The following is a 13,039-nucleotide window of genomic DNA, read 5'->3' as shown; positions in this document are numbered from 1 at the left end:
CTCAAACATTGCTTTTTTCTATTCTTTTTACAAAAAAAATTCTAATCTTAAAACCTTTGAGGATCGTTAGAGGCTGAAAAGTGTCAGACAAACCAAAAAGGCAAGTAAAAGCAGAAAAAAATGACCGAACTGTAGGCTCGTCATCCCGCAGACGAATAAATCCATTTATTAATAGATTATTTTAAATGGCACTACTTATCAATGCAAAAATTATTTGAACAGTCCGGTAAAATAAAATCATTTGTCCTTTTTCAAATCGCTTTAACAGGCATCATTTATACATAAAATAATCGAACAGTGTATACCGGTTTTCACGTGTAAATCCGATCTTTCTCCCGGCGCATTGCAGTCGTTTCAATTATTAGGTGCGATCAGATACAAAACGAGGATTTTGATGGCTATTATCCAATAACATAATAACCGGGCTCGAGCCCGGCTTTGCATATCGCTAATAAAATTATAGACTTTATCGACCTCGTCGTCGAAACCGGTCAAAAAGGGATGGCACTCTGTACCAAATATTGTCATGTTTGTACGTGTTTCAACTTGGCCTGAATTTTCCTAAGTACTATTTCTTCCAGATATGAAAAAACGCGTATTAAGCAATTATGCGTATAAAAACCGTAGGGTTCGATTGTCTGTTAACGTCCCACCTTGAATGATCAATGTCATTGACAATACCATATCATATTGACAGTGCAAGGTGTCTGTCTGATTTTTGTGTTTACTGGATTTATGGATTGAATTAACAAGAGGTCGATCATGTTGGTGTGCCATAGATTTGGTCCAAGCTTTTTTTTGGCGATTCTACACTCCAAAATATCGGACAAGTATCCGCCACTCCTTGCGAATAAACCCCTGGTTTCGTCAAAATTGATTTTTGAAAGTTAAAATTTTCGGTTTTTAATATTTTTATTTCGCCGTTCTATTTACTTGCTCAAATCATCGATGTGAAAATGGTTGATTATTCGGAGATCGTGAGATGCGGTCTGGTGTGACGTAGGTTTCAGAAAAACATTTTCTTTATCGTGCCAACTTTTCGATCTTTATTGAGCCCTGAAGATGACCTCAATAAAGATCGAAACGTTGGCACGATAAGGAAAATGTTTTTCTGAAACCTACGTCACACCAGATCGCATCTCACGATTTCTGAATAATCATAGACTAACGGCCACTAATCACCACACTATAATAATAATAATAATAATGACATCACAAAGTTTACAAAAATATCGATTCAAAGCTAGAGTTAGGAGGGCTTGAAATTATAGCAGTATAATATAGTAAGTATGCTTCATTCCAATTGATTTTTAACTATTTACAGAGGGAAATGGACTAAATCGATCATAATAACAAAAAGGGTTTTCTAGGTCCTTGATGAAACTCCGATGTATTTCCGTACTCAGACTAGCTTATACATGGTTATTATGATGATGCATTATCGATGATTAATGTCAGTATCGCCTTTAAATTTTAGTTTTTATGTTCGGATATAAATTCGAATCGTACATACGTAATTCAAACAATTTCACAGGTTCATCTTTATAACCAACTTCCCAGAATTGTCCAAAAAGTATGGCCTGTCTTTAAGCCCTAAAGACATTCAGGATTATTTCGTCAACGTCATCAAGGACACGATTGACTACAGGGTGGAGAAGAAAGTCCGGAGGAACGACTTCCTCGACCTCATGCTCCAGCTCAGAGAGAAAGGTTCCGTGGAAATAATACTAAAGACCCCAGCGATGATTACCTGGCGATCAGCAATGAGACATACTCGACAGACAAATTTGGTAAGCTATCACACAATGAACCATTACCATAAATTATAAATGAGTAGGTTATATATTGATTATCAGTAGATAGTTTATTTGAATATATTAACAGGTGGTAATTTATTGTTTATCCATCCATATATGGCAGGGAAAAAGTAATTGGTTAACTGTGAAGGATGCTGGGTGTCTAGTGGTTATTTGACGAGGATAGTCTGTTATCTGAATTGGGGGGAAAAAAGTAGGTTATTCCTTTGTTATCCATCTAATTTCGGTGTTGAAAATTTACATAGCGGTCCTCAATAGAATAAATTAATTTTTTTCGTATGCTTACTATTAAAACGTTTAATAAACTAAATTAAATTAAAAAAGGTAATCAATGAGTAACCTAATCCAACTTTGTTATCAACAAGGAAGGTTATTCATGCACTTTACTCTTTTTACAAAGATTATGAAATATAAAAAACAACTTGATTTTTTTATTTATTGTAGAAGTGACAGATAACTTGATGGTCGGGCATGCTTTTGTTTCCCTCACGGCCGGTTTCGAAACGACCTCTGTACTTATGAACATAACCTTTTACGAAATGTCCAAGAATCCCGGGATACAGGCACGAGTCAGGGAAGAGATAAACGAGAAAGTACGCGAACACGGCAGCCTCAGCTTTGACTCCGTCAAAGAAATGACCTACCTGGACATGTGCTTGAAAGAGATATTGAGGATGTACCGCCGGCCCAGATCCTCTTCAGAAACTGCACTAAAGAGTACACATTTTCCAACGGCCTCGTCGTCATACCGGGCGAGAAATTGATCATTCCGGTTTTCTCAATTCATCGCAGCGATGAGTACTACCCTGACCCTGACAAATTCGACCCTTAACGCTTCGGCCCCGGTGTCTTCCAGCGGCCGGGCACTTCCTTGCCTTTCGGCGAAGGTCCGAGGGTCTGCATAGGTAATCGAAATGATTTATCAAGAAAAAATTAAAATTAATTGAATGTATTTTCCAGCGATGAGGTTCGCGATACAGCAGATTAAATTCTGTCTTGCAAAGGTTCTCATGTCCTACAAGATCAAAGTGAACCCTAAAATAAAAGAACCGACTGAACTCACAAAAAAACAAAAAAAACACCCGATTTATTTCGACCTGGACGTGATTTCTTCTTAAACTTAAAAAACGATTTTTTTCCTTTTTCCTTTTTGTAAGATTTTGTATTAAATACATAATTATGCACCAAAAAGAAAATATGAATTCAATAAACTCCAAAGAAATGTACTTATAAAACAATGGACGTACAAGATCGCCTATTTATTGATTATTACTTTCAAAAAGTACCATATCTACTGGTTATAAGAGACAAAGAAACCACCAGATCAAAGTAGGTTTTGCATGGTTATCCACAAAAAAAGGTTTCACATAACCAGGTGTCAATAGCTGAAAGAACGTTTTACATGGCTATGTACCAAAAAGAAGGTTTCACAAAACCAACTAAGCCAATAGTTATAAGTATGGTTATTAATTACCATTATAAGTAGCAAACAGAAGTTTTCACATAACCAGGTAAGTAAATAGCCAAGGCTACGTACCAAAAAGAAGGTTTCACACAACCAGGTAAGTCAATAGTTAAAAGTAAGTCGTTCTGTACCAAAAAGAAGGTTTCACATAACTAGGTAATTCAATAGTTATGAGTGTTCTATTCATTAATTTCGTGGTCCGCTTGACCAATTAATATATTACAATTAATTAAGGTTTTTAGTTGAGATAAAAAAGTCAATGGCACGAGCGGGATTCGAACCCACGATCTTCTATTTACCACTTGAGCTGTGCGTATCAAGCCGAAGAGCCGCTTTTGCCATTGACTTTTTTTATCTCAACTAAAAATCTTAATTAGTTATGAGTATGTTTTACAAATCTATGTACCAAAAAGAAGGTTCCATAAAACAAACTAAGCCAATAGTTAAAAGTAAATATGAAAAAACACATCATTTCAAGTCCCTATAATTATTTAAATAAAAAGCAAGTTGTAATAATGGCCATTTTCCCTCATTCCTGCTCATTTTCCCGTGTTTCTGGAAAGTAGGGAAAGTTATTCCAATATGAGGAACAAAGTTATCCAGGAGACCACCAATTTCAAAACAATCTGGTAAAATTATTTTAATCAGTTGAATTTTTTTGATTTAGCTATATTTCATTGAAAAAATATCCAGTAAACAACATAAAAATAAAAACGAAAGATTGCAAGTATTTACTAAAAAAGCGAGAGTGCCGACATTTGGAGTGTGTCGATCTTATTTCTTATCTTCAAAATTGGAATTTTTGACATTGAAGAGGATCGTTGCGCAATATTTCGATTAGAGATTCAAGGGCGATGAGAACACTGTTGGCTCAAGGGCGAACGAACCGAGGTGGGGGAGTTGAACACCAAAGTCGCCTATTGACCTAATTGACCCATTGACTGTCATGTCGCCGGTGCTTGCTTCTCTCCTTGCCGTGGCGGCATCCCTTCTCGCCTATGCCGTCTACAAGACGAAGAAGATCTACAGGACGTGGAAGGATCGAGGAGTGAAACACGAAGAACCATGGCTTTTCTTCGGTAAGATTTTTTTCACCCACTGTCTCTGTGGAAAATTAATTGAACGCACAATTTATTTTGTTTAAAACTAAATTCGTTATCTTTCCACATTAATTACAGGTGATTATTTGTTTTCTACTGATTAATCTCATTACACCCTTCGATTTTGCCACGCCTAAAAATCAATTTCAGTTAAATTTTTCCTTTCGTAGATTTCATTTGATGTTGTTCTTGTTCTTAAAGCTTTTTCAATGGCTCCAGTTAGTCATTTGAGTATGATAACATCAGAGTCAGAGCAATTTTAGAGGAAGGATGCGGCCAACGCGAAATCGCCAGGGGTCTGTCGGCGTGGGACGACCAGGTTGGTTGTCACGAGTCTGAGCCAAAGTTTTTTTGGTGTTTCTATACACCAAAATATCAAAAACGAATAGGTCCTGGTTTCGCCGTAAAAAATTAAAAATTTAAATTATCCGTTTTGCTCAACTTGCTCAAATCAACTATGTAAATATATCATTTTACAGCACTTTTGTTATGTACATTGCCATAAAAATATATCAAAGTTTATCAATATCCAAAAATTTCTAAAAACCAATTATTTTTCAATTATGTCATAATTTTTTCTCTCCTGAAACTAACATGAAATTTCGTTTTAAACCACCCACCCAAGAGACCCCCCAAATATTAATTTCTGTTTGAATTGAAATTTATCGATTTTTTGACTCCTACATTTTTACAAAAAAGGTTAACAAGTCACACAAAAAAAGGTAAATAAGTAGGTTGTTTTATGTTTTTTATTGGTTAACAACTCGATAGATCAAGGTTATTTCTTGGTTACCATTCTTTGTGTTATCCAACAAAATAATATAAACAGGAAGATTGTTACTAGATTAACTGACGCCATTTTTTGGTTATCCAAGTACTGAACGGTTTTTTATGAAAGTTTATAAAGGATGATTGGTTGTAGGTTCGCAAGCCATAAAATTGAAAGGTTTTTTCAGGTTATCAAATATCTGAATTTGTTTATAGGTTATCCTAGTAATAGGAAGGTAAGAACTATAGGTTATTTCCTGCTGGATATCTAAGAAGTAGAAGGTTTTTACAGTTTATCGAAAATCTTGATTTGTTTATAGGTTATCCTATTAATAAGAAAGTAGGTTACTATAGGTTATGTACTGCAGGTTATCTAAGTAGGGGAGGGTTTTTCAATGGTTATATGCCTAATAAACATTTAATAGCTATTTCCTTTAATGATGGTTTATTTGTATTTGATGTAGGAAACTCGTTGAGAACCATTCTAAAGCAGACGTCCCAGGGCGAGAGGTTAAAGGAAATCTGCGACAAGTTCCCAGACGATAAGATAATCGGCATGTACGACTTACTGCAGCCGATTCTGCTGGTCAAAGACGCCGAAGTGGCCGAGGCAGTGTTGGTGAAGGATTTTCCCCATTTCGTCGATCACGGTTTCGAAGTAGACGAAAACACCAACCCACTGGATATCAGCCTCTTCTCCATGACTGGAAAAAGGTGAACGGTTGTTCCTTTGTCTGTTTCTTTTTAACGTACGATTACTTTTTCTTCCACCAAGGTGGAGAGCTTACAGGAACAGATTGTCACCGATTTTCACTACAGGGAAGCTGAAGACGATGTACGGACTAATGACCGAGATCGGCGAGAACTTGGTTAATGCGATTGAAAAGGAGTCGACGGATTGCGTCGATATGAAAGACGTATTCGGCCGTTTTTCGATGGAAGTCATAGGCAATTTCGCGTTCGGTTTCAACCCTGGCACCCTGGCCGACCCTAAATCCGAGTTCAGAACGATGGGAAAGAATGCCTTCGAATTAACCGCCTTCCAATTCCTCAAATTCGTCATCATCTTCAATTTCCCGAGCTTCGCGAAAAAGTTAGGCCTCTCCTTCAGTAACAAGAAGGTGCAGGATTATTTCGTCAACATCATCAAGGACACGATTGACTACAGGGTCGAGAAGAACGTCCGAAGGAACGACTTCCTCGACCTCATGCTCCAGCTAAGGGAGAAAGGTTCCGTGGAAATAACGACGAAAGACCCCAGCGATGATTACCTCGACATCGGGAATAACACTTACACGACAGAAAAATTCGGTAAGCTACCTCAAGATAACGCGAACCATTTCCATAAATTATTAATAAAAATGTAAGTTATAAGTAGATTACCTGTGGGGGGGATTTCTCATTGGTTATCTTTAGAACTTTTAATTGTGATTCTTCATGTGTACTGGACCATCAAAATAGAGGTCACATGTGTTATTAGTCAAAATGGAGGTTATGTGGGCGTTATCGATGAAAATCAGACACATGTGTCATTAATCATAATCGCTGTCTTTCCTTGGATAGAACTAAATGACCTACTCGTATAAAATCAGGTTACCGAAAACCAATGAATAACCCTCTTGCCAAGCCAGATTAGCTATCAATCAAGAAGATTATTCTTAGGATGTCTATTTAAATTTCGGTCGGTATTTAGACGTTATATATATATATATATATATATATATATATATATATATACACACAAAAAGTCTTCTTTGAAATAAATTAATAACTATATTAACCAAATTTAAAACAATTTTTTTGTTAGAAGTGACAGATAACCTGATGGTCGGGCAGGCTTTCGTCTTTCTGACAGCCGGCTTTGAGACGACAGCTGCGATCATGGACCTCGTTTGTTACGAGTTTTCCAAGAATCCTGTGATACAGGAACGCGCGAGGAATGAGGTCAAAGAGAGAGTGCGCCATCACGGTAAACTTAGCTTCGATTCCGTCAAGGACATGACCTACCTGGACATGTGCCTGAAGGAGACGATGAGGAAGTACCCGACGGTGCCCATGCTCATGAGGATCTGCACGAAAGAATACACTTTCGACAATGGTTTGACCGTCTACCCGGGTGACAAACTGTTTATCGCCTTGTCTTCAATCCACATGGACCCGACCTACTTCCCTGAACCGTCAAAGTTCGACCCTGAACGCTTCGGACCCGATGTCTTCCAGAGACCCTGCGCCTTTTTGCCGTTTGGCGAAGGGCCGAGGCTGTGCATCGGTGAGTAATCAATTATCACAATTTTATCACAAGTCCTAACCTTTTTTTCGTTTTAATTACAGCCATGAGGTTTGCCTTACAAGAGATGAAGTTCTGCCTGGCAAAGATCCTGATGTCATACAGCCTCAAGCTGAACCCAAAGACTAAAGAACCATTGGTATTTAACAAACAGACCTTCTTCACAACTCCTCAAGACCCAGTTTACTATGACCTGGAAAAGGTCGATTTATAATGATTTTAAAATAAAATATTTTAATTTGAGTTCCTCATTGTTTCTACCTTAGTTTACATACTAAACAACTATCCACAATAGGATCTTACTTCTGAGGATTAAAGCTGGGCGCGAACTAGTTCGGTGCGGCTGCGCGGAATTGTGAATGTAGGAACAGCTCTCGGCTGCGTTGGTCGAATTTTCCCCCTCCATCTGACTAGCGCTGCGGCTTAGTGCTGATTTTGCATTTCCAGGAGTCCCAACGTCACAATCATTGGCTTGGTCTTTACAAATATGGCGTCCGAGGGCAGCCGAATGTACCCAAACTCAACTATTTCCGACCCCCTCGGCACACACTAGGCGGGTTCCAGAAGTCTGGCAATTTCCTCCGGCTCCGAGCCGCGCCGCCTGCCCTACCGGCCTAGTGTAGGTGGTTATATTCATTTCAACGTATTCTTCTTGGGGGGTCGGTTCCGCGCCGCGCTGTCGAACTAGTGTGCGCCCAGCTTAAAGGTAAGTATTAGGTTGAGACCGGTAAGTGTATTTGGGTAGAGGTCGTAAGTAGCTCAGAGAATCAAGATCAGGCGATGATTCCCAAACAGAAGTTTTCACATAACCAGGTAAGTCAATAGTTAAACGTAAGTTTTAAAAGGCTCTGTGCCAAAAAGTAGGTTTCACATAACCGGGTAAGTCAATAGTTATGAGTATGTTTTACAAAGTGATGTACCAAAAAGAAGGTTTCACAAAACCATCTAAGCCAATAGTTAAAAGTATGTACGAAAATACAGATCATTTCAAGTCCCTTTAATTATTTATCTAGAAAATGAATTGGAATACTGGCTATTTTCCCTCATTTCTGCTCATTTTCCCCTCTTACTAGAAAGTAGAGAAAGTTATCCCAATATGAGGAACAAAGTTATCCAGGAGAACACGGTTTTCAACGAGGTAAAATTTCACATAACCGGGTAAGTCAATAGTTATGAGTATGTTTTACAAAGTAATGTACCAAAAAGAGTATTTACTAAAAAAGCGAGGGTGCCGATATTTGGAGTGTGCCGATCTTATTTCTTATCTTCAAAATTGGAATCTTTGACATTGAAGAGGATCGTTGTGCAATATTTCGATTAGAGATTCAAGGGCGATGCGAACACTGTTGGCTCAAGAGCGAACGAACCAAACTTTTTTTGGTGTTTCTATACACCAAAATATCAAAAACCAATAGGTCCTGGTTTCAAAAAAGTGAAAATTTAAATTATCCATTTTGCTCTTCTTGCTCATATCAACTATGTAAATATATCATTTTACACTATTTTTGTTATGTAGATTGCCATAAAAATATATTAAACGAAATCACAGTTTACCAATAACCGAAAAATTTCTAAAAAACCAATTATTTTTCACGTAAATTTGTCATAATTTTTTTCCTCGTGAAACTAACATGATAGAAACATGAATAGAAAGAGACAAGGTATCAGAAAAAAAACCGCGTATTTTTTTTTACTGAACTCAAGCCCCGAGTGTGACGGTATCCCATATGAGATGCTTCGCCACCTTCCCCAGAGTGCGAAGCGGCGCTTGTTGGACTTTTTCAACAACATATGGGATTCGGGCTCTTACCCCAATCGTTGGCGAGAAGCGCTTATCATACCTATCCTTAAAGAGGGTAGGAATCCAAGCCTGGCTACGAGTTACAGACCGATTTCGTTGACAACCTGCTTGAGCAAAGTCCTGGAGTCTATGGTGAACGGTCGTTTGACCTGGCACCTGGAGACAAAGGGATTTTACAGCCAGTATCAGGCGGGATTCCGTAGGAATCGCTCTGCGGTGGATCATGCATGTCATCTCGAGGGCGACCTTCAGGACACGTTCTTGAACAGAGAGCACGCTCTGGCCGTGTTCTTCGACCTCGAGAAGGCGTATGATACGACGTGGAGATACGCGATACTGCGGAAATGTCACGATTTCGGTCTAAGAGGCAAATTGCCACGGTTCATCCAGGGTTTCCTGGAGAACCGTAGGTTCCGAGTCAGGCTGGGAACTGTGCTCTCTAGGGAGCATGTTCAGGAGAACGGTATCCCTCAGGGTTCGGTGTTAAGCGTTGCGCTTTTCTTGATGTCGGTGAACGGTATCGCTGACGGTGTCCCCCCGCAGATAAAGAAAATGCTCTTTGTCGACGACCTCTGCTTCTACCATTCGGGTAAGGATCTGGCGGAGGTCGGCGGTAGGATGCAGTCGGCGATAAACCATGTGGCTGCTATAGCCGAGGAAACCGGGTTTACTTTTTCCACTTCGAAAACGGTGTGTGTTCACTTTTGCAGATTGAGGAGGGCCCATAGCCCCCCTCAACTCTGCCTGAGGGGCCACCTGTGAGGTACGTGGAGAAGGTGCGGTTCCTCGGCCTACTGTTTGTTGAGAAGTTGAGATGGCAGGCACACATCGACGACGTCGAGGTCCAGAGCAGGAAAACCCTCTCTCTATTGATATTTGTTCGTCACTTTAGGTGGGGAGCGGACAGGGAGATTCTTAGCAGAAGAGAGAATCTGAGCAGGAGACGAGGGATCGTCCTCACCCGACTGAGGATGGGCCATACGCGGTTGACACATGGGCACCTGCTTTTGGGCCAAAGCCCGCGCAGGTGCCCCTTATGGAGAGAAAGGTTGCTCGATGTGTCCTACTAGAGGGGTGTCATGCCTTGGCTCCATACAGAGAGCGTGTAGGCATGCCGCCGGACTTAAGAAGAGTTCTCGAACACGGTAGCGAGTTTCAGAGTCCCCTGTTCCGCTTTTTAGGAAAAATTGGGGTTATTGTATATAGTATGTCTTATGTGTTGTGTGTCTATAGTCTGAGTGCATGTATTTATTAGCGTGAATGGCGAGGGGTGAAGGTAAAATATAACGCCATCATCATCCCTATTATCCCTCGAACGATGAGAGCGTAAGAGTATGTGTTCGGGGTCAATGGCGGAATATTTATAAAAGTACTCCATCGACCCCAATCTAGATTAGTTTGAGTATAGGGTCGGTGGAGGAATATCAAGTACTCCATCGACCAAAAGGAATGGTGTACTGTATGGATGTATTTATGTGTATGAATGTAGTGTTTGAAAGGGTAAATAGAATATAAACTTAGTTGGGGGCTGAAATGACCTAGATGTCGGAACCCCCAGTCAAAAAAAAATAACATAAACGATAAATTGTCTAAATCTTAATTGATATAATATTGCTCAAGATAAAAGGTTTCTCAGTTTAATTTGCTTTTCTTAATCAGATAAGCAGAAATTGTAAATATTATTTATATGCTCCTTATTATCTTTACCAGTAAATGAATTCAAATCTGGAGTGTTTTTTTTAACATTACTACGATTGGAAACTATTAAAAGTGGTATCTAATTTTAGGTTTCAATAAAATTGAACTTATTGGTTTCTCAAAGTCAAGTGAAAGATAGCGATTTACATTTTTTTTTAAATTAGATCACCCATTTTATGCTTTAGGATATAAGCATCTTAGCTACACCTCATGTCCTCTAATCATTAAAAGATTGTTCCTAAGAGAAATTGCCCATTTGAAATGATCGATAAAATTAGCCTGTACCAAAACTTTAATATCTTGTCAAAGTTGTTAAATGAAAATACCTTGTTTCTAAACGAATGTAACGGACTGTTGAAAGAAACAAGAAGAATTAGCTTAAAATATTTTTGCAACACTCTTTCAACTTCATTTCCAAAGTTTGAACCCTACACCATAAAAACGAAGCTATCAGAGAAGTGAACAGCAATTTTGGGAGCCCGAGAGTCAGGTTTGAAAGAGGCTCGGATTTGAATTATCTGCGGTTCTGGCAGGTTACTTTTATTTACAAAATAGGTAGCTGCTTGATGAAATTTTCCGGTGGATAAGATATGGATAAACGATTTAGAAACGGGTAAAAATAATTTAAAGAAATTATGTTACGAAAATGACTCCTAAGAACTCAAAAGTCTCAACCATGAGTAGTATTTCTCATGGTTGCGACTTTTCAGTCCTGAGGAGCCATTTTCGTAACATAATTTCTTTAAATTATTTTTTAAATATATATTGTATATTGAATGTAAGTGGGAGGCCAATCAAAGTATTGTCTACACGTCTAGCCTACTACAATTGAAAAGGTGCTCGACATATTCTTGTATGTCCTATGCTTAGTCTTGTCACTATGGCCTTTTCTCTTTTTGATCTGTTACCCGTAGACCAAGGACAGATGTCTTTCTTAACCTGCATCAGTTTGGCAAGGTTATTTCTAATTTCTAACTAATTCACCTTTTCTTAATTAACTTATTATAGGGTTTTTTCCTTGTATTTGTATAAACAAGGTGGAAATCTGATGAATTTAAGTAGAATTTGCTTGTACTTCTTTGAAATAGAGAAAATATAGGCGATAGGCTATAATTTTTATTGTTGTTTCCTTTATTCGTTTCCATCCCTTATGGAAAAATAAATGCATTCATTCGCTTTGGCGTAAAATTTTGTACGTAGTTGTAGCTAAAATTTCATAAAAGGTAAAGGTCAAATTTGTGGAGAAGTAAAGGAAGTAAAGTCAAGTTCGATAGTATGTTCGAGTCTTTCAGTGATACTCCAAACCGAAATGCTGCTATTGTTCCAGTGTAAATGAAAGCAAATTAACAATTGTACAGTAGTAAATATATACAATACAAATTAATAAAATTAAAAATAAAATCGTGGTTTACGTGTGTTTAAAATTGTTATTATTTGCAGTTTGACAGGTACTCTGACGGTTTGACGGTCGATTATCCGAAAGCTGTGGGAATATTTCACGGTGCCATTGTGTGCTATTGAAAGGGAATCTTCTTTGCCAAGAGCTTTCATCCCTAAATCAGATACGCAATCCATCAGCCGATAAAGCGCTTCTGCCGGATGAATCCCCCAGGCGGTTTACACGCATTGAATTTGTCGGCTTGTCTACCTGCAGCTTCCGGCATCCCATTTTCCGCTCGTCCGAGGAGACCCAAGATAAGTTTCGATACAGATTTTGGGGGGTGGCATTGTCTTACAATGGTATCCTAAGGACTCACAAGTATGACGATTTTAACCTTAACCTAAAGCCTTTTTTTGGTGATAGCTAGTCTAAAATTTTACACATGACCGACAAGTGTTCTGAATCAAGAAAAATATATTTTATGTACACGATTCTTTCTCTTCCTTCCAAAGCCTTTTCATCTTCCAACATTAATTACGTAATCAGTCATCTCCCCGTAAAAAGAGTCCTGGTTTTGATTTGATTACGTGTCAAATCCTTCGCTATCTACCAAGGAAAGCCTAGTTTTCCTTACTTACGTTTTTAATTTCCCTTCATCCTATCCTATCAGCCTTCTTCCTGTGATGAATAAAATTCTTGAGAAACTTCTGGTCAAACTAATT

At 38.6% G+C, this 13,039-nt stretch overlaps 1 protein-coding gene and 1 pseudogene across 1 annotated transcript; both read left to right on the top strand.

Moving 5' to 3' along the window:
• Positions 1-1,642: 1,642 nt before the first annotated feature.
• Positions 1,643-2,936, top strand: LOC106670220 (annotated as a pseudogene).
• A 1,256-nt stretch (positions 2,937-4,192) lies between these two features.
• On the top strand, positions 4,193-7,680 carry LOC106670277 (probable cytochrome P450 6a14). Its single transcript, XM_014400461.1, has 5 exons — positions 4,193-4,361; positions 5,615-5,864; positions 5,926-6,461; positions 6,958-7,419; positions 7,482-7,680. Exons 1-5 carry the CDS (start codon positions 4,229-4,231, stop codon positions 7,649-7,651), a joined length of 1,551 nt encoding a protein of 516 aa, XP_014255947.1. The 5' UTR covers positions 4,193-4,228; the 3' UTR covers positions 7,652-7,680.
• The last annotated feature ends 5,359 nt before the right edge of the window (positions 7,681-13,039 follow it).

This window comes from Cimex lectularius, unplaced genomic scaffold (genome assembly GCF_000648675.2).
Source record: "Cimex lectularius strain Harlan isolate CLEC.00 unplaced genomic scaffold, Clec_2.1 scaffold94, whole genome shotgun sequence".
In the NCBI taxonomy this organism is placed as follows: Eukaryota; Metazoa; Arthropoda; class Insecta; order Hemiptera; family Cimicidae; genus Cimex; species Cimex lectularius.
Note: the sequence above shows the minus strand (reverse complement) of the source record. Positions and strands in the feature narration are given on the sequence as shown.